General features: G+C 54.1%; 9 protein-coding genes across 9 annotated transcripts; 7 read left to right on the plus strand and 2 right to left on the minus strand.

Annotated features, from left to right (window-relative positions):
* Positions 1-411: 411 nt before the first annotated feature.
* On the minus strand, positions 412-2,061 carry KRP23_9657 (Cytochrome P450 94C1; the record flags this gene model as incomplete). The annotated part of the gene is made up of 1 exon (XM_067895238.1): positions 412-2,061. One exon carries the CDS (start codon positions 2,059-2,061, stop codon positions 412-414), a length of 1,650 nt encoding a protein of 549 aa, XP_067742843.1.
* Positions 2,062-2,516: 455 nt separating this feature from the next.
* On the plus strand, positions 2,517-3,803 carry KRP23_9658 (25S rRNA (uridine-N(3))-methyltransferase; the record flags this gene model as incomplete). The annotated part of the gene is made up of 1 exon (XM_067895239.1): positions 2,517-3,803. The coding sequence occupies one exon, from the start codon at positions 2,517-2,519 to the stop codon at positions 3,801-3,803; it is 1,287 nt and encodes a 428-aa protein (XP_067742844.1).
* Positions 3,804-3,927: 124 nt separating this feature from the next.
* KRP23_9659 (uncharacterized protein) lies at positions 3,928-5,061 on the plus strand (the record flags this gene model as incomplete). Its single annotated transcript, XM_067895240.1, has 1 exon — positions 3,928-5,061. The coding sequence occupies one exon, from the start codon at positions 3,928-3,930 to the stop codon at positions 5,059-5,061; it is 1,134 nt and encodes a 377-aa protein (XP_067742845.1).
* Positions 5,062-7,129: 2,068 nt separating this feature from the next.
* Positions 7,130-7,912, minus strand: KRP23_9660 (Glucanase inhibitor protein 3; the record flags this gene model as incomplete). The annotated part of the gene is made up of 1 exon (XM_067895241.1): positions 7,130-7,912. The coding sequence occupies one exon, from the start codon at positions 7,910-7,912 to the stop codon at positions 7,130-7,132; it is 783 nt and encodes a 260-aa protein (XP_067742846.1).
* Positions 7,913-8,724: 812 nt separating this feature from the next.
* KRP23_9661 (Choline transporter-like protein 1) lies at positions 8,725-11,091 on the plus strand (the record flags this gene model as incomplete). Its single annotated transcript, XM_067895242.1, has 7 exons — positions 8,725-9,292; positions 9,357-9,427; positions 9,483-10,325; positions 10,408-10,506; positions 10,585-10,719; positions 10,795-10,866; positions 10,942-11,091. The coding sequence occupies 7 exons, from the start codon at positions 8,725-8,727 to the stop codon at positions 11,089-11,091; spliced, it is 1,938 nt and encodes a 645-aa protein (XP_067742847.1).
* Positions 11,092-12,417: 1,326 nt separating this feature from the next.
* Positions 12,418-14,907, plus strand: KRP23_9662 (Protein VASCULAR ASSOCIATED DEATH 1, chloroplastic; the record flags this gene model as incomplete). Its single annotated transcript, XM_067895243.1, has 1 exon — positions 12,418-14,907. The coding sequence occupies one exon, from the start codon at positions 12,418-12,420 to the stop codon at positions 14,905-14,907; it is 2,490 nt and encodes an 829-aa protein (XP_067742848.1).
* Positions 14,908-17,563: 2,656 nt separating this feature from the next.
* KRP23_9663 (Glucanase inhibitor protein 2) lies at positions 17,564-18,358 on the plus strand (the record flags this gene model as incomplete). Its single annotated transcript, XM_067895244.1, has 1 exon — positions 17,564-18,358. The coding sequence occupies one exon, from the start codon at positions 17,564-17,566 to the stop codon at positions 18,356-18,358; it is 795 nt and encodes a 264-aa protein (XP_067742849.1).
* Positions 18,359-20,629: 2,271 nt separating this feature from the next.
* Positions 20,630-20,992, plus strand: KRP23_9664 (putative DNA-directed RNA polymerases I and III subunit RPAC2; the record flags this gene model as incomplete). The annotated part of the gene is made up of 3 exons (XM_067895245.1): positions 20,630-20,677; positions 20,739-20,817; positions 20,910-20,992. The coding sequence occupies 3 exons, from the start codon at positions 20,630-20,632 to the stop codon at positions 20,990-20,992; spliced, it is 210 nt and encodes a 69-aa protein (XP_067742850.1).
* Positions 20,993-22,361: 1,369 nt separating this feature from the next.
* KRP23_9665 (Glucanase inhibitor protein 1) lies at positions 22,362-23,144 on the plus strand (the record flags this gene model as incomplete). The annotated part of the gene is made up of 1 exon (XM_067895247.1): positions 22,362-23,144. One exon carries the CDS (start codon positions 22,362-22,364, stop codon positions 23,142-23,144), a length of 783 nt encoding a protein of 260 aa, XP_067742851.1.
* Positions 23,145-23,148: the final 4 nt, after the last annotated feature.

A 23,148-nucleotide genomic window follows, 5' to 3' on the forward strand; every position in this document is an offset into this window, starting at 1 on the left:
TACTGGATTAAGTACGATGTTGGTGAAGCCACGTGGTCCTAAAAAATTGCTCACAAAGTCGCTGACTTTTGCTGAGGTCTCGCTTCAGAGCGGCAGAAACAAGACCACCCGCTGTTGAACCAAGCACAGGAGGCTCTTGTCCAGCAGGTATGTAGACAAACGGAAACTACTGTGGGGAAATCGACCAAACTGGTTTACTCTCGACGAGTTCGCACCAGCCACAAGCGCAAGAGTAAACCAGATTGGGGCCGTTGGTGAGATGAAGCTCGGGCTTGTAGTATTATCGTGGTATGTGTACGAAAACCTAACTACTTGCCAATGAAGTGCACTGCAACTGGACAATTGACAACTGCTCGAGTAATTGCTACCGCACAACGCATTTATTGACAGCAAACCCTTCTTATGTTAACCTTAGCTGTAGTGCCCGGGACGACTGAAATCGCGTCGTCGGACCTGAATTCTCATGGCCTCCTCGCATGGCACGCCCCGAGTCAGCGCTTTATCCTTGCCGTCACTCTGCTCAATTGCGTCGAGGTACACTTTGCTTACCACGGCGGCAATCACTGTCTTGAGCTCGGCGAGAGCGATGTCAGCTCCCAAACAGGCTCGTGGTCCGCCAAGAAACGCGTTGAACTTGTACTTGGATACCGGCCGCAACTTGCTGTTGGTTGCGTCAATCCAGCGCTGAGGACGAAATTGAGCGCTGCCCGGACCCCACACGTTCTCACGTCGAGCCATGCTGTACAGGTCCATAGCCACCTCCGTTCCCTCGGCAACAAATGTGCCATCACTTAGCACCGTGTCTTGTCTAGCGCGACGTCGCACGAACGGCTTGGACGGATGCAACCGAAGGGCCTCCTTGATGACAGCTTCTAGACGCGCAATCGATCGTGGATCTTTGCCCTCTTCCTCTGCTTCTTTCAGTTCGCGTAGCAGCTTCTCTTGCTCTTCTGGGTTCTGGGCAAGACACTGCAGACACTTGGTCAGAGCGTGCGCCATGGAATCCCTCGCTGCGACTACGAGGCCCAGCACAAATCCAGCCAGGAACTCTGGGTCCTTGGAGCTCTTGCTGCTACATTTCTGTCCTAGAAGGAGGTCGAGCATGTCCACGCGGCTTCCAGCGAGAGGACTGTCACAGCCACTGCCGGCTCGGTGCTTGCTCCTCTTCGCATGGACAGCTTCCAGCGTGATGGTGCTCACCACGTCGATGCTGCGACTCAATGCAGCCTCGCTTCCGACAGCCAATAGTCGCTCGAGCTTCCACGAGACTGCAGGTCGTTGCGATCGCTCAGCCATCCGCCTCTGAACGTCGTCAATAGCGTTCTCGAGCTTACTGGCCTGGTAACATGGTGATCGCAGTGCTCCTAGCTGTAGACCGAAGCCCAGCTCGGTAAACACCTCCATGGCGAACTGCCGCATCATCGTGCTCACATCCAGATCCGTACTAACGTTACCAGTCCCTAGTCTCGCTGCCCCCTCCAAAACCCTCAACAGCGAGTCGAGATGCTGGTTCACAAGAGCCGACGCTTGTTGGCGCAGTGCCGGCGAGCCCAACACACTGGCTGCAAGCTGTCGCTGCATATTCACAGACGGACGGAGCTGTCCAGTGCACACCAATGCAGTAGCTCCACCGTGAACGTCGTGCGCTAATCCGTCAGCGTCGCCCTCGATCTTCTCAAACTGAACAGCGAACGTCCGTTGGATGTCCTCGAACGACCCGGGAGAGCTCACCACGAGCACGTCGGGGCGTCCTGGACGGTGCAGCAGCCACGGCTTGCCATGGAACCGCGTGGTTATAGCGAACACCCAGTCGTAGAAGGCCGGCGAGCCTTCACTCGGTTGCTCCGCCGTCATCCCGACTCGTACCAGCACCGGAGACGTTGACGCAGTCGGCAGCACTCGGTACCCGCGAGGAGGCAGCGGCGTGCTGGTCCATGAGAGTCTGCGCTCTCGGCCGTGACGCATGGCCCAGAGCAGCATAAGCGCCACTGTGCTGCCCAGCAACGGACCTGGCGAGAAGGTCACGAGCCCGCGCGTGTTCAGCAAGTTGGTCGGCACCATGTCCGCGTGTCTGCAGCGCTGAGAATCGGAGAATGGCCAAGATATGCGCAGGCCAAGCGGCGCGGGGAGTTACTCCTCGGAATGAGTTTAAGCCAGCAATGGCCGTTCCAAGCAGAACGGCACCACGACAAGTAGAAGACTTACGCTGCACTGCATCCCAGGCGCAAAGTGGCACACCAACGTGCCGCTCAAAGCGCCTGCAACGTCATGTTGCATCCAAGGGAAGACGAGTCTATCCCTTGCGACGGTGCAGACATGGAACTCCATGTAAAAGGCTGTAGTGAAGCCGCATGGCAACCTAAGAAACCTCTGACGTGGTGCAACCGGCGTAGCCATGTGTACAAAGAGACATTTTTGATACTGGACTAATCATTTCAGTACAGTAATCTTGTCTAATATATACATTTATGCCGCGCGTTCCTCCCCAGTCAACAACGCAGGAAGGGACCGTGTCAATGCCGTCCGCCAATGCGAATCCGCTGGAAGAGAAGCCGGTGACGACCCACACGCAGTGTCAACAGCTTGAGCAACGCCGCGTTCTCACTGTCGGCGACGGGAATTTCTCGTATTCCTTGGCGTTGGCCAAAGCGCACAAAAGTGGGGAACATGACACCCTGCAACTGACCGCCACGTCCTATGACAGCTACGACGAGCTGGTGGCCAAGTACCCAGAGTGCAAACGCATTTGTGCCCAATTGCAAGAGTTGGGGGCTACGGTGCTGCACCGGGTGGACGCCACGAACCTCCGCGAGTCCCTCGTGGCGGCCGGAGGACACCGAGAGCTCAAGTTCCACTCGGTCGTGTTCAACCACCCACACTGCGGCGAGGAGAACGTCGGACGTCATCAGAGTTTGTTGTCGCACTTCTACGCGTCGGCGCTGGAGGTGCTGGAGGAGAACGAGGAGGAAGAGGACAGCGGAGTTCTGTTGACGCTGGCCGAGGGACAGTCGCAACGCTGGGAGGCGGTGCAGCGAGCGCGAAGTGCAGGATTGAAGCTGCATCGACAGGTTGACGACGTGGACAGGGACGAAACGTTTGGCTTGATGTACGAGCGTAAACGACACCAGAACGGCAAGTCTTTTCATCTGGTGACTCTGCACGGAGAGAAGAAGCAGCAGGAGAGTACGCTGTTCATTTTCCGGCGACAGGAGGGCGATGAAGCTAAAGCTGCGGCCCCTGTGGCGTCGATCGAGAAGGAAGCGAAAGTGTCTCGAAAGCGCAAGGCGGAGAGCGAACTACCGCTGGAGTTTGCGTGCACACAGTGCGAGAGGAGCTTCAAGTCTGCGCAGGGATTGAGGACGCACGTACACATGGTGCATGAGCTGGAAGCGAGTGCTCCGAAGAAGACGCTTCTGCCCTGTGAGTTCTGCGAGCGTACGTTCAAGAAGGAAGACGCTAGGAGACAGCACCAACTAGCGAAACATGGCAAGGACCCGCTCATTAAACCGGATTGGTACGAAAAGCAGCAAGCCGCTGCGACGGATTCGGTAACAACCGCAGAGGCTTCTGCCCTCGCTGATACGAAAGTTACAGCTCCCGATCCCGCAGCACCTCAACCGCCGAAGACGTGCTCGATCTGCCAGCTCTCTTTCTCCTCGTCCGAAGACTTTGACGCTCACTGGCAGAAACTCCAGCCGCGTGCCGCCGCCAAACGCAAGTGCGCAAATTGTAGTCGAGAATTTGATGAAGAGCGAGCACTGCGTCAGCACCAGAACTTCTGCAGCGCCGCAGTAAGTAGCTAGGAGCCCAAACCTATGGAAAGCATGTTGAAGCCAAATAGTGCACTGTATGTAGCTATGTCTTTTTTACGTACCCATATTTTGTGCTGATCCATTTTGGTACTTTTTCCAGCCATTCGTTATTAATATGAGCAGCGCATACGCCTCCGATGGCGGCAGCTCCACGGAAAGCGAAGACGAGAGCGCGTACCTGCAACTAAAATCTGAGCCAAATGTCGGCAATCCCGAGCCTGCAGCCGAATCTTCGGTGGTCGTCAAGTCTGAAGTTGTCGAGTCGCACGTGATCAAACAAGAAGAGGAGCCCAAACAAGAAGACCCAATTCTTAAGACGATCAAAGACGAGGAGCTCAAACAAGAACACTCACTTCTTGAAACGATCAAAGAAGAGGAGCACAAACAAGAACACCCAATTCTTGAGACGATCAGCCAACAAGAACAAGAACATGCAACTATTCCTCCGTGCTGCTCCGCCTGTGGGTACCCACTTCTCGTAGTGCCCCAAACTGAAATTCTTAAAGCCAAGGACATGCTCGACTGCAAATGTTGCACCTTGGTGCTGCCCGACTCGAGCTTCTCCAAGAAGCAACGCAGTGAAACACGAAAAGACTTTCGCAAGTGCAAAGCGTGCACTGGAAATGTGAACCGTGGTGCCAAACCACTCGTGCAACCTACGAGGCAGAAACCCCAAGTGCCTTTACGTATGCGGAACAAGAAGGCGGAGAAACGCAGTCATGGAGCAAGTGCGGTGTTCACGAACAAAGTGGGGAGGTTGAAAATGGCGAAACAAGCTTTGCAGAGGAAGAGAGGTGAGGCCAGCAAGTTGAAAATGACCAAGAGACGCGAGGAGTACGAGCAGCAGCTGAGTAACGAGGAGAAGGATCTGGCACGGCAGTCGGCGTTGCTCAAGCGTGAGAACCCGGGAGCGTTCAAGAGCTTGATGAAGGATATCCAGATCAAGAAGCCGCTAACGTACGAGCAGGAAAAGAAGAGCAAGAAGAAGAAGGTTAATCCTGCAAAGAACAAGCAGTCGAAACGTAAAGCGGATGGAGCTACCGAGCAGGCAAGCAAGAAGAGGAAGGGTCCAGTGGTGGACCCTTCGATGTACGCCCCACCAGCTTCTACGGTCGATGAAGTACCTGCGCGAGTTATTCCAACTCGTTCGAGGGCGAGAGCGCAGCCCGATGCTGTGCAGCCGCAGACGGTCGACGTGAAGAGCGAGGTGAAGGCAGAGCTGCCGAAGGTGGAGATCAAATCAGAATGAACAACGCAATATCCAGTTTGACTTTGGAAACATACATTGAATGTTTGAAAATGCACTTCCGGTCCGCACAGCTTCTGTTTTTTTTGCATCAACCTCCGATACTGCGCCAGTCAGCTATAGAATGCTGTTTTTTGTTTGGAGCCCCGCGAAAAATTCCGCTAAAACATTGTCAAGCGGATCAGTCTCCGCTTCATGTTCACAAACTTCTTTTGGACGGGTTAACTCCACAATTAAGGGAAGAAATTGGTCAGGGAGATGCATCAGTACATGCGATCAAAGCTGCTCGTTTGCATTATTGACGTCACGACCGCGGCACCGTATCAGGAACAAGCCTTTGACCTGCCCCCACCGCCAGTCCTTCGCGAACTGCCCCGCAACATTCAGAATCACCGGGTTTGCGAAACTCGCATCCACTCCATCTTCATAAGAATCGTGAATGAAACACCACGTCGCTTTGCTTACTTTTGGGTAATTTCGCTGATCCATTAGCTGAAGCACATCTGCCATTCTTTGTCGAATCGCAGCTTCGGTGCACTCGACTATCGGATGCTTGTTGTTCACTAGACGGCCGTACCCGGTAGATGCCACAGCATTGTTGATCCGTGGGTGCTCGCAGATCACTAAAGCAAGAGATTCGTCACTCGACTTTATTGCTGCCTGAAGCACGTGAAAAGGGTGGATCTGCATGGCGTACTTCTCGAAATCAATCTCATCAAGGAGACGCAGTGCCAGTCGGGTATGCCCACCCTCAGTCGCGAGAACCAAAGAGCTGCGAACTTCTCCATCGCACTGAGACCACTTCAATCCCCCCTCCCCGCCTTTCGTAGCATTTCATTTCAGCAGACATTCAACGACTTCCCACTCCACGCCGTGGTGACAGACATACAGCAAAACATTCCGCTTTTGCAGATCGCGAGACCCCAGCACCGCTCCATTTTCCATCAACAAGTCGATCATTTCAACGGCTTTGGTGGTATCCGGATGCGACGCAGCGATGAGGAGTGGAGTTTCTCGATCACGATTGTGTGCTTGTGCCAAGAGTGGCTCATTCTCAAGCATTTGCCGCAATGTCCCCATCTTACGTTCTCGTGGAAAGCATTGCGTAAAGCTGGCGCGAGAGAACACGTTGGATCCCGATCGTCACAACGGCCGGAATATTCGCGAATGGGCTATAAAACTCGCGCACTGTAAGGATACTACGGGGGATTCACAGATTCTTCTGCCACCTGCCCTGCTCAAAGGGCCAATTTGGAAGTAAATAGTGAAGGATACGGAACGTCAATGGAACACAAGATATAACGATCCCCTTAGAAGCCAGGTGAGAGCCCAATTCATGCGGTTGTAGCACGGCTAACTCATTCGTGTCTGCTGTGTCAACGAATAATCGTACGCATTTACACGGTTCCCCGGAAATGCTACTAGTAAAACTCAACTGTTAACTTTGAGGGGTTAAGCGAACCATTTGGTCTAGGAGACGTGAAAGTGCATCCCTTGCCGTCGTGGAGCACCGGCAGTTAACGTTGGTTTAGGGGCACAGACGGGCTTTTTCACAAAAAACAAAGATCCCCAGCATTCTTATCCCATTGAGCCCCCGAGAGCTGAGGTATAATCGCAGAGATGCAGTGAGCGGTGGATTACTGGCAGCTGCACTTCGTGTTCTTTGCATTGAAGAAACAGTGTGGACTCAACTCAAATTGAAGCTACTAACGAGCGGCGATTGTCAACGAATCAAAAGGCCACTCATCTTCTTCAGCTCACGATTCCGTTTGTCAGCGTAGGATGAAGTACAAAGTTTCTAAGTGTGAGTGTTCAAGCCTTCGGTAGTTTTGAATAAACCCATCTTTTCAGGCTCGTCAGTTCCTGTCAGAAAACGAAAGTGTACTCACGGCGGGACTTGAACCCGCAATCTCTGCCTTAGGAGGGCAGCGCCGTATCCATTGGGCCACGCGAGCTTGCGGGTTTGATTGGAAACGACCTCGTTCTTGCGCTCACGTACACATTTTGTTCCCAAATTTGCATGTCACTTGTAACATAGTATATTCAGTGCTTTGAAAAGGGACTTTGCAGGTTACGCAAAGCACGTGCCGTTGACGACCGAGTCGATCCACGCACGAGCATGCGAGACGCGAGAGTACACACCAGGAGCCCCCTCCGTTCCGCATGGCGATGGCCCCCAACTCGAAACACCGACCACCACATCCTGCGATCCCGATTCGACGACGAGTGGGCCACCAGAGTCCCTTTCACACGCGTCCTTGTTCGCGACGCCACCCGCACAAACCATCGACGCGTCGGCATCCATGACCTTGGAGCAGTTGTCATCGTCCCAAAGCGGGACGTCCACGCCTCGAAGCTCGTAGGAAACCGAGCCGTTGTTGGAGGTGTGTCCCCACCCGAAGATTGTTGCCGCTTTCCCAACGGCAAAGTCAGAGTCATCGGCAGCAGCAATCTTCACAGGCGTGAATGAGCTGGGCTTCTGTAGCTCTAGAATCAAGAAGTCATTGGGGAAAAGTCCCGACTCGTACTCCGGGTGGTTCATTATCGACGCCACCTTGATCTGCTCGCCATCGCTCGACCCGTTGATGTAGTGCGAGCCCACCGAGACCCAGCGAATATCGTAGTTGCTGCTGCAGTGTGACGCTGTGAGCACATGCGTTGGCGAGATGAGAGCGCCACCGCAAGCATTACTGCCGGCTTTAGTGGTACGAACGCCCACGTTGTATGTCTTGGTGCCGGCTGGGACGACCTCTCCACCTAGAACCAGTTTGCGTTCAACGGCGTCAGCCCCATGCGCCGTCGATGCGTATGCCAGTGCAAAATACGTAGTTGCAGCAGCTGAAGCGATCTTCATCTGCACTTGCGAAGCTCGAACAAGGCTGTGAAGAGCAAATGTCAGAATGAGTCAGGCAAAGCCATGCCGTCCTGCGCTCACTCGTTGCGACGAAAGCCGGCCCGGATTATTCTCTAGCAACACGGGGGCGACTCCGGGCCAGCTGGAGCTCCTCCGATTTGAAAGTCCATGGGCCAAGTCTGGTTGTCGAGCGCGCGGCTACGGTATTGGACAAGCTTCGCTATCGCGGATACTGTAGCGTGTAGCCCCATGCCCCAGCCGTAAGATTACGGGGTCGACTACAACACACTTTCGTGTTGCTGCGCTGGTTTCGTTAGTTTTACTGGGGGTACCCAAACCTGCAGGCGTTATTCCTCACACTTACTTTGCTATCTACAGCCCAATAGGAACAAGGCGTCGAGCAGAGTACATGTTGTCGTTTTGTGCTTCGGTAGCGATTTATTCAGCGAGCTGAAGACTACCATAGCAAGTGTTTGCTGGTCAACAGCAAACGGGGTAAATTCCACTGACAGTAGGTTATTACTATTGAATGCGCTACTGAAATACCTGCAGCAGATACAACTTCGCGGTGCGTCTGCGCTATTTTCTCAAAACCGGCAATTTCTCGCTGTAGTAGCAAGGCAAAGGAAATGGTTGACTCAGAAAGTGTTGGGTTTTGAGTCAACGATTTCCCCCTTTACCACAAGCGGAGGTAGATTCCACGACCTTCCAAATCAGGCCGCATACATTCCTCAAGTCACGGCACCTCCATCCGTCGCAATTGTTGTAAGATACAATTCCCACACAATCCAAGAGCTCACTTACCACATCCAATGGCGTCTCCGTGGCTCAGCAGCCGCGAGGAGTTCAGCCACAGCAGGAGCAGCAGCAACCACAGCATGGACGACGACGAGCTGATGGGCGAGCGGCAACCGCTGCTGGACGGGATGCGCACGGCCGCCGCCTTGTCCCCCAGCACTGGACGCTCGTCCGACTTGCTACGCCGTAGCTTCCACCACGGAGGACACCAGCGTCGCCAGTGCACGGACGTTTTCTTCTTGGGCTGTCTGGCCACGTACTGGATCGGGATGGTGGCGCTAGCCATCACCGCCTTCTCCCACGAGAGCAACGTGGGCTTTGCACAAGAAATCAGTAGCGGTGTGGACTTCAGAGGACACCCGTGTGGACAGCACCGCTTCGTGTACTTCCCGGACGTGGACGCCAACCCGGACTTTGGCATTTGTGTCCACGAGTGTCCTCATAAGGACGGGGAGCTGCTCACGGTGCAGTTGCCATTGGAGTCAGGCAAGAAAAGCGTGAACGGGTCCAGGGAGCTGCAGCAAGTGCAGTTTGTTTCCTACGCTACACGTCGATGGGCGTATGTGTGCGCACCAGCAGAAGGTTGGTTGAGTTGAGGTGGAATTGGGAGGATGCAGGTTCTGATGGAGATTTGTTGTTGTCAAAGTTAAATCGGAGCAGGTGATGATTCGCCAGCTTCAAGACACTCTTGGACGCTTTGTGGGAGCTCTGGGGGATGTAAGACGAAGATATCTTCTTGAGTTTTGCGTTGGTGCTGACGCTTGTGCTGCAGTGTTGGCAGGTGCTGATCATCGCGTCGGGGGTGTCTTTGTCGACGGCGGCGCTGTATCTCGTGTTGCTGCGGTATTGCGGCTGCGTGAGTGTTTTACTGTCGACGGTGTCGATTGAGTCGACGTTGGCGTACAGCAGCTATCGGTTGCTGAATGCGGCGTCGGACCCGCTTTCGTACGCGAACGACCCGGTGACGATGGGCTCCCTTCAGATCAGTGCAGTCGCCATGTGCTGCGCGGCGATTCTCTTCTTGCTGTTCGCAGTGGTGAATATGTCTCGACTACTGCTGGCAGGCGCGTTCATCACGCATGCATCCCGCGCGCTGTCCCAACTGAAGCGGCTACTGGTCCTGCCGTTCATTTCCTACGTACTGCTGTTGCTGCTGTTCGGGTGGGGTATCCTCGTGACAGTATGCATTTTCGGTGCCGGCGAAACATCCACCCGTATCGCAACCATCTCAGCTAGCTCGCCATCGTCCATCCGAGTAGTGACCGAGTCGTTCCAAGTGAGCACTAAGCTCCGATGGCTCTTCATCTACCACATCTGGGGCATGTACTGGTCGGTGAACTTCCTGCTGTCTATTTCAGAGATGGTCACGGCCACAGCGATGTCGCTTTGGTATTTCTCACCCGAGAACAGAGTCACGGGGCTGAAAGACTTTGAGGAGGCAGATCCCGTGTCCTACTCCATGAACACGACCGTCAAGTACCATCTCGGAACGTTAGCGCTGAGCTCGGGGTCCGTAGCCCCAGTGGAGCACATCCGCTCGTTCTTCTTGTACCTTGAGAACAAGAACGAGTTCGACGCAAATGCGCTCACGGAGTTTGCGGCCAAGTGCTGCTGCGTACGTTTGTGCTCCTGTATATTTGCCAAGGTCTTCCGTGTGCGTTCTAACCAAATGTGAGGTCGCTATGTGGTTCGAGCAGTGCTGCATCTGGTGCTTCAAGCTTTGTCTGAAGTACATTTGCAAGGAAGCCGTCTACGTCACTGCGATCCAAGGAACGGCCTTTTACACGTCTGGAAAGGTACGTTTCACGTGTGTGATGTCGCGTGAAGGTTGCCCAACACTGACGACGCGTTCACGATTTTCACATTTTCAACAGCTCGCTTACACGTTGATTTCCTCCAACTTGCTGCGAGTCGGAGCACTCAGTCGGATTGGCAATGCGTCGGTGCTCCTCGGCAAACTGATCGTGTGCATCACAGCATGCCTCATCTCGTGGTTTCTTCTCGAAGACGTACGTTGACGGCAGAGGCTGACAGATATTCTGTTTCCTCACGCGTGGTGTGATGGTATTTCTGCTCTGAATCAGGTTCCTTCGCCCGTGCTGCCGCTTGTGGTCGTCGTGCTCTTCTCCTATAGCGTAGCACACGCGTTCATGACGGTGAGGCCCTTGGTCTTTGACCGCGGTTGTGGATTTCCCGAGCTAATCCCGAACTGTTTTTTTCTTTCCATTCAGATCTACGAGACGTCGATCAACATGCTGTTGATGTGCTTCACGCTGGACGAGAACTTGCACGGCGGACGTGGAAACTCGGCCCACGCGTCGGCGCCTCTGATCCGGTCGGTGAACGACCACCTGCGACCAAAGTGGCAAACTGTTTTGTAAGGCTCCGCAGTTCTCGATCGCGCCTGCCTTTTTCATCGTTATATATCGCCGTTCAGGGCCTTCAGACTTGTTGCTGTTGTACAAGATGCTGGTCGACGACGTTTCGGTAGTTGCGCCGCGAAAGGACGCGCCTTCAAACGAGACATGGCTACATTTAGCATTTTGCCACACCGAGATGGTCATGGCTCCTTCAATGCAAGTCGCGTGGCAACCACGTACTGGGCCTTGCCAGGGAAATTTCGAGGTGCTGGACCGGCGGCAGAAGCTCCAGCGTCAGGCAAGCGGCCGAGCAATCCTCAGCCGCGCGCACCCATCAGGCCTCCAACCATCAGGTTGCCTTCAACCAGCAAGTCCCCTTCAACCGCTGACCAGAGCGAGGATACGCATGAGCATTGCCATCGCGGATGGATATTTCTGAAGCCTGTATCCCTTCAGCGCTGCGCTGGCTGGAACAACCTCCGCAATGCGGCTTCTGTTCCACGTTCTCTGCACGAACTCGTTCTTGAGGCGAGCCGCAGCATGTATCCTTGCGTCCGTCTTTCCTCGGCGCAAATCGTCGACGTCGAGGAGCTCCTCTTGTACCTGCTTACTTCAATATCCTTCTACTCATTATAATAGTCTCATGACATAAAACGGACTGCTGACTTGGTTTCATTATGATTTGAAACGACTAAGCACCTGCTTAAAAAGATACACCCCGTAATTAGAACACAACTGAAACCTTTTTTGAAGATTGTAAGTTTAGTTTTACAGCGCTGCCCAGCGCGAAGCGAGAATCGTACGGCTCTCTTTTTCATACATTTTGCAATAGCCTTCGCGACGCCACGAACTCGCGAGAACTCGGGAACGTACCACGACGCGCCAATGTTACTGCGCTATCGGCCTCCTATTTTCTGCCTCTTACTTCTTTCGCCAGCACTTTGTCTGACCACAAAGTGTCGCACAGCTATGACTTCGCAAACTCAGTTCTGCCGATACAAATATTAAGTGCTCTTCTCCATCTTTTTACTGATTTCAGTTATTACAAACAACGCACACCACACTTCCTCTCCTGGAGGGGCATCCCTGAGTCCCACCTCGGATACACTGCTGGTGCCCCAATCTCAGTACGCTAGCTTTACAATGGTCGCAACGCGCATTTCCTGAGATATCGCTGCGCTTACTTTCCCATTGGGATCGTGGAGCCGCTATCCGTTACAGTTGCAGCACAGGCCCGAGGCCTCTGACCCAGACCGTTCCTGTGTGCTAGTGGAGCTCTCTGATTTCTAGATCTGCAGGTCCATGGACACCCTTGTAGCACCTGCAGAGCCACCGCCAGCGCAGCAGATGGACGCCGCAGTGACGACCGCTTTCGTGCAGTCGCCCAAAGACGAGGACGAGGAGCTCAACGCCACGGACACGTCGAGAGACGAAGAACCAGAAGAAGACGCAGAAGCTCCTGAGACTGAAGCGGTGGCTGGCCATTTGCAGCAACTGGAGCAGTCCCACGACCACCTGGAAGAGACGTCGCGCGCCGCGTCCTGCTCGTCGCTCTCGAGCTCCAGTGGCGCGGGCTCGGCGTCCTCCGCAGCGTCGCTAGTGAGACGGGCGTCGGCCCACGCGCGGGTCAACAATCCGCTGCGTGGAGACACCAACCTCAAGATCTTCCTGCCCAGCGACAGTGTGGCGCTCAAAGCCATTTTGTCGCCGCGCTCCAAGGAGTACGAAGACGCAGGCAACTCGGCCAATCTGTTGGACAAGCTGCTGTTTCGCAACGGGCCCGTGACGCCCAAGAGGTCCATGGGGAGCGTCGTGGAAGAGGATGTCGAGGCCGCCAACGTCGTGGTCATGAACACCAACCTCCCGCCACCGCCGTTCGCCAACATGTACGCGTGTGAATCATGTCGAGAGGACATCGGGTCGCTGCTGTCCAAGGGGCGACACCACTGTCGCAACTGCGGCGGCTCGTTCTGTGCCAATTGCACCACTAAAACCATCGTCGTGCCGTACCAGGCTTATTTAACGAGAGGAGAGCTGCGTGTGTGCGACGGCTGCTACCATCGCATCCAGAACTTCCAGAAGCAGGTCAAGAGCACCAGCGTCACGTGGAGCGGACTGCAGCCGCCGTCCAGTGAGGATATCGTCCAGGACTTTGAGCTGTCGGAGGATGAAGCCCTCGTGTCCATCTTCAACTGCGCGCTGTTCTTGGAAACGATGCCGCACTATGGCCACCTCGTGCTCACACGGAAGCGCCTGTGCTTCCAGAGCTATACGGACTCCAAGAAGCGCAAGGTCGCGTACTCACAGATCCAGTCGCTGCTGAAGCCGCAGTTCTACTACATCAACGGTCTGCAAGTGAAGACGAAGCGCAAGGAGACTTTCTTCCTGGCTGAGTTTAACGGGCTACGCGATACCTGTTTCCTGCGCCTGGACCAGCTGATCAGGGCCTACCAAGAAGCCAGCAAACTGAAGGGAGCGGGTCCTGACAAGTCACCGAGCTCCAAGGAACTCCGCAAGCAGGCGATGGATCGCCGACGCTCGTACAAGTTGATCTCGGACCACATTGTGTCTTCAGTGGGAAGTACAGGGGGTGCGGCTAACCCGCCGCTCTCTTCCACGTCTGCTATCTCCACCGTGGGTTTCATTGATGTGGAAGACGACGAAGACGCCAACACGGAGATGCCGCTCTGTGACATCGTGGAGGAAGGCGGCCACACCGATGATAAGTCAACAGCGAGCGATGACGAACCGTTCGAGCCACTGCCTCCCGATCCGCTCCTCGAGAAGATGACGGTTCTGCTGGACTGCGATATGCGAGCCGATGTGCAGCGCGTTTTCGATCTCTTGTGGAATGACGGCCCCGGACAGGAGTTCTCGTACTCGAACATGGAGAAGGCGCGCGACATCGACATTGATATCGAGTCGTGGAAACCCATCGATACGAACGACCCCGTGCAGGCCGAAGGGATTCGCAAGGGCTTCGAGATCTCCAAGGAGGACGACTACACACTGCATCGCGTGGTGCGCTCTCAACACCCGCCCAAGACGTCCTTCCCAGGATTGCCTGCTTATGCCGGATGCACCCGAACGCAGCGCTTCCGCCTTGAGAAGAGCTCGAATGGCGGGGACAAGTGGGATCGCTTTATCATCACGGAGCTGAACCGCATGAGCAATTTCCCGTTCAGCGACTACTTTGAGGTGGAGATGCGCTACGTGTTTTCTCGGGATGGCAACAACTACTGCCACGTGCAAGTTGGTCTCGTTGTCAACTTCCTGAAGGCGACGTGGTTCAAGTCTCAGATCAACTCGTCGACTCGGTCGGAGTCCAAGGAGGCGCTAGAGTCGTGGGCGAAGCAGGCCATCGAGTTCCTGGAGTCCCAACGGAATCGCGTCGTCCCGCTCTCCCCAACTCTCAGGGCGCTCTCTGCTGCTGGAAGCTTCAGCGAGCTCGAATCTGACGCTAGCAGTTCTATCCACCCGGTGCTCAAGCGTGCAGACTCGAGTGCGCGTTCTGCCCTGAGGCGCCTCAAAAGCGAAGATGCACCAGTGCCTGCTACTTCGAAGACAGAGCCCACAGCTTCGAGCATTCTGGACCTCCCGCAGTCACCGCGGTCGCTCGTGCAGTGGCTTCTTCTCGGATTGCTCTTGTACGGCCTCCTGCTCCTGCGCGGGCACCAGACACAGATGCAGCAACTCACGGACGCCACCACAAAGCTACTGGAGCACCTCCAGGAGCAGCAGAACACGATGCTGAGAATGCAGCAGAACTGCGAAGGCGTCTCTGTAGAAGCTGCAATGCAAACACTCCAGCGGTTCGTGGACACCTCAACAGAGTAAGCCCCATTGAAGCACATTTAGATGCATAGTAAACTTATAAACGTTGGTGCAGCACTAGCTGTACAATCTCGTTGAAAAAAAAACTCTCAGGTTACTCGTTCCAGGTCGCAGTATAGTGCTGAGGCTCAAACAAAAAGACGCGTTACTGCGGGCGCTACGCCATGACACCAAGCGAACGTATTTACATGTACGTCTTCCAGACCAAATGCTTTGCTTAAAACCGTGGGTTTGCAAGACTGGTAGAATTTCAGGAACCGGCATTCCTGATGTAAATGCATTGGGTGGATGCGTGGCACGATTATTCGTTGACGAACTGGGGCAGCCGTGCTACAAACGGATGAATTGGGATTTCATGTGCCCTGCCCTCTAAGTGGAGCTGAGTTGTTCATCAGAACTTGTGTTTCATTGGCATCTCCGCTTACCCTTTTACGATGTACTTCCAACTCGGCCCCTTGAGCGTGGCAGGGATCAGTGTGGCAGTGCGGCGCGGAAAAAGGTGTGAATTCCTTGCCCCGGGTTGTAGTATCCTACCGGGAGATTGATAGAGAGGCATTCGCGAATTTGCCGGCCATTGCGACAATGATTTTCCGTCGCCTTGCAGCATGGATCCAACGTTACGCAATGCTTTCCTCGAGAACCTAAGCTTTGGGGACGTTGCAGCAAATGCTTGAGAATGAGCTCCTCTTGGCACAAGCACGCAATCGTGATCGAGAAACTCCACTCCTCATCGCTGCGGTGCATCCGAATACCACCAAAGCCGTTGAAATGATCGACTTGTTGATGGAAAATGGAGCGGTGCTGGGGTCTCGCGATCTGTAAAAGTGGAATGTTTTGCTGTATGTCTGTCACCACGGCGTGGAGTGGGAAGTCGTTGAATGTCTGCTGAAATGAAATGCTACGAAAGGCGGGGAGGGGGGGGGGGATTGAAGTGGTCTCAGTGCGATGGAGAAGTTCGCAGCTCTTTGGTTCTCGCGACTGAGGGTGGGCATACCCGACTGGCACTGCATCTCCTTGATGAGATTGATTTCGAGAAGTACGCCATGCAGATCCACCCTTTTCACGTGCTTCAGGCAGCGATAAAGTCGGGTGACGAATCTCATGCTTTAGTGATCTGCGAGCACCCACGGATCAACAATGCTGTGGCATCTACCGGGTACGGCCGTCTAGTGAACAACAAGCATCCGATAGTCGAGTGCACCGAAGCTGCGATTCGACAAGGAATGGGAGATGTGCTTCAGCTAATGGATCAGCGAAATCACCCAAAAGTAAGCAAAGCGACGTGGTGTTTCATTCACGATTCTTCTGAGGATGGAGTGGATGCGAGTTTCGCAAACCCGGTGATTCTGAATGTTGCGGGGCAGTTCGCGAAGGACTGTCGGTGGGGGCAGGTCAAGGGCTTGTTCCTGATGCGGTGCCGCGGTCGTGACGTCAATAATGCAAACGAGCAGCTTTGATCGCAAGTGCTGGTACACCTCCCTGACCAATTTCTTCCCTTAATTGTGGAGTTAACCCGTCCAAAAGAAATTTGTGAACGTGAAGCGGAGACTGATCCGCTTGACAATGTTTTAGCGGAATTTTTCGCGGGGCTCCAAACAAAAAACAGCATTCTATAGCTGACTGGCGCAGTATCGGAGGTTGATGCAAAAAAAAAGCAGAAGCTGTGCGGACCGGAAGTGCATTTTCAAACATTCAATGTATGTTTCCAAAGTCAAACTGAATGTTGCGTTGTTCATTCTGATTTGATCTCCACCTTCGGCAGCTCTGCCTTTACCTCTCTCTTCACGTCGACCGTCTGCGGCTGCACAGCATCGGGCTGCGCTCTCGCCCTCGAACGAGTTGGAATAACTCGCGCAGGTACTTCATCGACCGTAGAAGCTGGTGGGGCGTACATCGAAGGGTCCACCACTGGACCCTTCCTCTTCCTCCTCTTGCTAGCCGCTTTACGTTTCGACTGCTTCGTTTTTCAGGATTAACGTTGTATGACTTCGAAGTACAATGTAGAATAGCTCCTAGTTGGGTCCCGGAATTCGGAATCTCAATTGAACTTCGGCAGACTGTCCACAAACGTAGCCAAGCATTCAGTTTGCCGAGCAGTTTGCCAAGCGCAATCATTTGTTGCTGAGTCGTACAGACCTGGACAGCAGATCTCGTGTTGGTCCATGAAGGTGGAGCCCGCACTACGAGGTTGCTCAAAATGGAGACTTACCCGTCAGTAACGTGCTTAACCAACGAGCCGGCCAACGCAATTTGATAGTCTTCGAACCTGCTCAAGTTGGGATGATTGCATATATTTTGTTTTCCTGTAAAACGACCAAGTTGGCAATCGGAAGGGCAAGGATAACGAATTCCGTGATGACACGAACCACGTTAGCATAACCCAACGTTCGACCACGACCCTCATGTTGATCTTGTCGCGTTGTACAGGCGCACATGGCATATCCTCCACGTTTGGAGTAATCTTCGCCCACACGTTTTCAAATCCAGGGGGTCAATGCTTCGGTTCGCTTCACCGCAGTGCAGTACTCTCTAAGCTTCTTGAGAACTCTGCTCTCGTTATTTGACTCCACGTTCGCTGCCTTCTCGGAGACACCATTTCGGATTTTGCCGCCTACTACCCACAGTGTCCAAGTCCCGCTGAGCCAACTGCCACACGACGATGAAGGTTATCTCTGCGATCGCTGCTGTATCCCTGGCCGTCACATCCGCCGCCGCCAACGTGGACACTACTGAGCGCGTGCTCATTCTCGGCGGATCGGTGATCCCTAGCGGCAAAAAGACGTACACCGCCGGTATCCGCTCGACCGTGGACGGCGACAGCTACTGCGGTGGCTCGCTGGTTTCTCCTACGCACGTGCTCACCACGACCATGTGTGTGACCCACGAGGTGCCCAACTACGTGTCTGTGGGCACGCACTACATCAACGGCACACAGGACGGCGAGCAGCTCAAGGTCGTCTCAGTTCAAAACCACACCAGCCACAACCAGTCCAGCGGGGCTTACGACTTTGCGCTTCTGACACTGGAGAAGCCCAGCAAGTTCACGCCGGTGAAGCTCCCGAAGGCCGACGACTCGGACATTATTCCGGGCATGTGGTCGCAGGTCATGGGGTGGGGCGCCACCAGCTTCCCGAACGGAACCAATTCGTATGAGCTGCAGGGCGTGGGCGTCGAAGTGTGGAGCAACGATGACTGCGCGAAGGTGTACGTTATTGACGACACGGCAGTGTGCGCTGGCGGCGTCGCTGGTCAGGACTCCTGCGTTGCTGACACGGGTGGCCCGTTGATCAAGGAAGTGAAGGAGGAAGACTTGGACGACATTTTGATCGGCTTGGTGAACTGGGGCTACGGCTGTGGCGATGAGGGATCCCCCACGGTGTACTCTCGCGTGTCGTACGCTGTCGAATGGATTAACTCGATCGCCTCGGGGGCCTCTCGCACCAAGGGCCAGTGAATCTACACGTAGACGGAGAATGATGCCGCTTGATCAATATGTCGTTAGGGTAGCACCCCGACATGTCCAAAACACACCATGCGCAAACAATTTAGTTTTCTGCAATGCTCTATCTCGGTAGAGCCGAGCACTCCTTGACATCAAATGGCAACAAAACCACAACATCAGCCGTCAGTGAAGGCCCACTCCCCTCGGTCTATTTTCCGATTCGATTCGTAGTCGAACACGCCACGATTCCTGTATATTTCACCCAAAGAAACTCAAGATGCGTCTCGGTTTCGCTTTCTTACTGGTTACAGGCGTGATGTTCCGTTGCAGCGCGGAGACATCGCTCCATCAAGATGCCAAGACCAAACTGTGACATCTACAAACGAGTATTTCAAAGTTCTGTGATTCGCTTTTTAGCAAAACACTTCCAATTGTTCCCTCGAAATGACAGAAACCCTTCGACAAGACTGTCAAGATCTTGTTCCACGACGCGAAAGTATGTACGTGGATGTGTACTGAATGGCAAGTGGACGGTGAAGCCGGTTTAGTAGGCGTATCGCTCAACTGGCAAGCTCATCTCGTGCTCCGGAATGGTAGTATTTGAAGGAACCGTCGGGTTTCGCCAGCAAAACACCAACCGATCACGGAAAATAGCACTTCTGCAATCCACGTATTGTTATGTAGTACTTTGATTTGCTACAAATTGGCTGGACAAAGGTGTATTATAGTACGTATGTGTATGCTACGAAAGACACCGAACAGTCTGAGTCAAAATGTACTTCATTGGTTGTACGATGCATTAAGGACGTCGTCTCCGACGCTGGCCCCGACGTACTCAATTGTTAAATGGTTCCGTAGTAGCGTCAAAATTACATGGGCGACGTTTTGAGCACCTTAGCTGCTAAGTTTGCTTTGCTAAGTTGGCAAAATTGGTTCTGAAGGATGGTCACAATACGAACGATTTACTGCGAGCTTTTTCTTGGCAGCAATTTTTTGAGAAACAATGCTGTCATTGTGGAGGTTGGCGGCATGGGAGTTTGAATTGAAAAGTCAACGGATGCTGGTACAGTACTGTAAGCCCAAGTCCCATTCCTCGATTGCCGCGACCAGGACTCGAATTAGTGTTCTTTATCTCGCAAATACCCAGGTCGAGTAGTCAGTCACCCAGCACAGAAACTTTTCTCGAAGCTGCCCGACCAACCAAGACGAAGTAACCTTACGAGGGCCTAGCTACGTAAAAAAAAACACCTCTCAGAGGTCTGCCTCAAGACCACTTGGGCATTATCTCCAACGATTCTGCCCTTTCATACGAGCGATCTTCCTTTTGCATTTCTCACGCGCTTTTACCGCTGCTAAACGTGGTGCACGTGATGTTCGCGGCGGAGGCGAGTTCCGATCGACCTCTCTCAATCTCTGTTGCCACATTCTTTGCGCTTGGCGCGGAGAGGTCGGTTCCGGCTCCTCTCGCCTCGGCTCTTCTCGCATTATCCGCTTCACTGCACCGAAGTAGCACTCCGCACTCCTCTTGCGATGCGTTGACAGGCGATCCTCTCCGCCTGCCAGCGGAGGTTGACGCGTGCAATCTCTGCATTTTCTCGTCGCAGTTCTGTCACGTTGCCGCTGAGCTTCCGAGAAGTTGGGGGCGTCCATATTTTCCCTCCGACAGCACGTACAGCTAAACGTCACCACATCTCGTCGCACGTGAGCTGACATTGGCGGCGTCAGCGGGTGTCTGCAGCGTCCAGCGACTGCACTGGGTCGTGGAAGTTTTGCACGGTTCTCATTTCCGGAGCGCCTTGGAGCACGAACACTTGAATTTTGACCTGGAATTGTTTGGGCGACAACGGAACGTCGAGGGATGACGAAATTGTCGACACGATTTCTTCGGGCGGTGTTTTTTTTTACCGGTTGGTGGTTAGTGAGGACTGCAGCTTGGAGATCGAGGATGTTGATACATCCGGCTGGTTGAGGTATAGAGGGAAGTGAGGGCATTTCTTGGGCTTGCTTGGGGGGCGAGGTCACGGCATCTTTCGGTTCGTAGCCCTCGCTCTCTGTCGAGCTGGCGTCGTCGTGGACTTCGTGCCGGTCCATTACCGGTATTTGGTCTCCACTGGTGTCCACGATATTGCTAGTGGACCACAACGGCGTCAAAAACAGGTGGTTTCCCGTCGACGCTCTTGATCAAGCCACGCGGTAATCGGACGTACCCCCCCCCCCCCCCCCCCGAAGCGAAGCAATGCTCGATCTCGTACACTAACCGCAGCAATTAGAGTTATTAACATTATGGAGGACCACACCCGGCAATGCGCTGCGCTACGTCCTGATGCGCAAGTGCGTTCTAAAATACGCTACAGAAGTGGTAAAACGTGGTTTACTGGCTGTGCAATTGCAGCCCGACGTGGACTTCTGCGGCTACACGATTCCGCGCCCTTCAGAGCCCAAGATGCACATGCGTCTGCAGACCCGCCAAGGTATACTATCTTTTGACACGATTGGAGTAATGTACTGACTCCAGGGTGTTGCAGGTGCCCTGCTGACGAGGCGCTGCGCTCGGGGCTCACAGACCTACGCAAGGTCTCGACGCAGATCACGGACGCCTACCGCAAGGAGCTCAAGGCCTTCAAGCGCAAGAACCGCACGAACTAGACACGCAGGTCTTCCCTCTGTAAAACATTAAACGAACCCTCCATCTTTCCACTCAACTGGAGACCACGAAAAGTTCGCAATGTCGACCTGAATGAACAAGCAGGATGCACACCTGAACGGAAGGAGCAAACGACAGAAGGTGTGGTCAATTACCTTATCGTGCCGAGCCCCAGCAAGTGGGACAAAAGGCATGGCTCGAAAATCGATATTGACAACATGATTTTAATGTCACTAGGCGTGGCCAGGATGGAAGGCACGCTCGCGAAATGTGCGGCCAAAGAGGTCACCCCAAACGCACTTGCACCGGTGTCTAATGGCACAGTGTTGTATAAAAGCAATAAGGCTAGATGTAGCGAATGTCGCGGGCATTGCGACCTTGTCGACAATGTATCACGCTTTATGAATATCCCTACATGAATACACTTTGGCCTACCAGTAGTAAACAGAACTATCTGCTCCGCTATGCTTGCTTGGATCACACGCTGAGGAATGCAATAATACGCGTGAGATTTTTCCTGCGTTGGGACGGATCACGTCCTGTCGATTCTGGGCTACGGGCTAATGCCTCGTGAAGACTTGGAGCCAACGTACGCATATTCGTGGGGAATTTTGTGTCAAGAAGCGTGGGCATCAAAACGACCACGCATTTGACCACGGTCTCTGCATGTAAGTTGAAATGATCACGCCTTCTGTCATTTGCCCCTGCATGTACCGGTAATACAGGGCATCGCTGGCTGGCGCTGCGTTGTGGAGGCACGTTAATCCCATATGGGAAGTCATTGGGGCTGTGCTGTACCCTCTCCGAACAGCGAAAGCTGATGACCATCACCAATGGTATGGGGGCCTCTTGTGAATCTCCGCCTGTTCGTGCTCCGAGTTCGATCATACGGTATTGTAAGTGTAACAAGACCACAGCTTGTTAGTACCCAGCAACCATTGAAGTCTTCCGTATGGTACCGGTACAGGGAGTCGGCCGACGCGAGCCCCACGAGCTGCATGTGGCATTATAATCTGCCACAATTCTCCTCGGGCAAATGCGAGATCGCAGCAATCCTTCGGATTGGCTCTGTTGTGCGATTGCGCATGGCTTATCCTGCATCTACCGAAGGGTAACCCTTAGGGTTAGCCTCGCCCCACACGTTTTCAAATCGGCGCGTTGCGAGGCTCAAGCTGTTCAGCACTGTATGGCAAAGCTACAGATACATCAACAACACATGCGTCAATCCAATGCACAATCCTGCCGTCGAATGAAGCGACACCCCCCTGTCTGGCTTGAGCAAATTATGCGATCGTGTCTACACCATTCCGGGTTTTGCCGCACACTGCTCACCGCATTTTAGGGACCAAGAATCCTACCTATCTACTTACCATGAAGGTTATCTCCACCCTTGCTGCTGCATCGATCGCGCTCGGAGTCGTCGCTGCGAACGCTGATGCTGAACACGCCGAGCGCAGACTTATCCTTGGTGGTGGCGAGGTCCCGATTGGCACCAAGGCGTACGCCGTCGGCGTCCGTACCACCGCTGATGGAGATACCTTCTGCGGAGGCGCTCTGATCTCCCCCACTCACGTGCTCACTACAGCGGCGTGCACGGGCTCCCAGGAGATCGGATTCGCGGCCGTGGGCACCTTCTACATTAACGGCACGAAGGACGGCGAGCACATCAAGGTGGTCTCAGCTCAGAATCACACCGATTACAACGCTTCCAGCGGTTCGTACGACTTTGGCGTGCTGACTCTGGAGAAGGCAAGCAAGTTCCCACCCATCAAGCTCCCCGCTGCCGACGATTCGGACATCCTTCCGGGTATGTGGACGAAGGTCATGGGCTGGGGTGACACCTCGTACCCCAACGGAACCAGGTCGAACGAGCTTCACTCCGTGGGCTTGGAGGTCTGGGACAACGAAGAATGCTCTCGGCTGTTTACTGTGGACAACTCGTCAGTGTGTGCGGGTGGTGCGGCTGGCAAGGATTCGTGCATCGGTGACACTGGTGGCCCGCTGGTCAAGGAAAAGGGCCAGGGAGACGCGGACGACATCCTGATCGGGTTGGTGAGCTGGGGCTCCGGCTGCGGTGACCAGGGAATCCCTGCCGTGTACTCGCGCGTGTCCTCTGCCATTGAGTGGCTCAACACCGTTACCAAGACGCAGTAAGGCA

The sequence above is a fragment of the Phytophthora ramorum genome, assembly GCF_020800215.1.
Source record: "Phytophthora ramorum isolate Pr-102 chromosome Unknown Phyram_PR-102_s0008, whole genome shotgun sequence".
Classification (NCBI taxonomy): Eukaryota; Oomycota; class Peronosporomycetes; order Peronosporales; family Peronosporaceae; genus Phytophthora; species Phytophthora ramorum.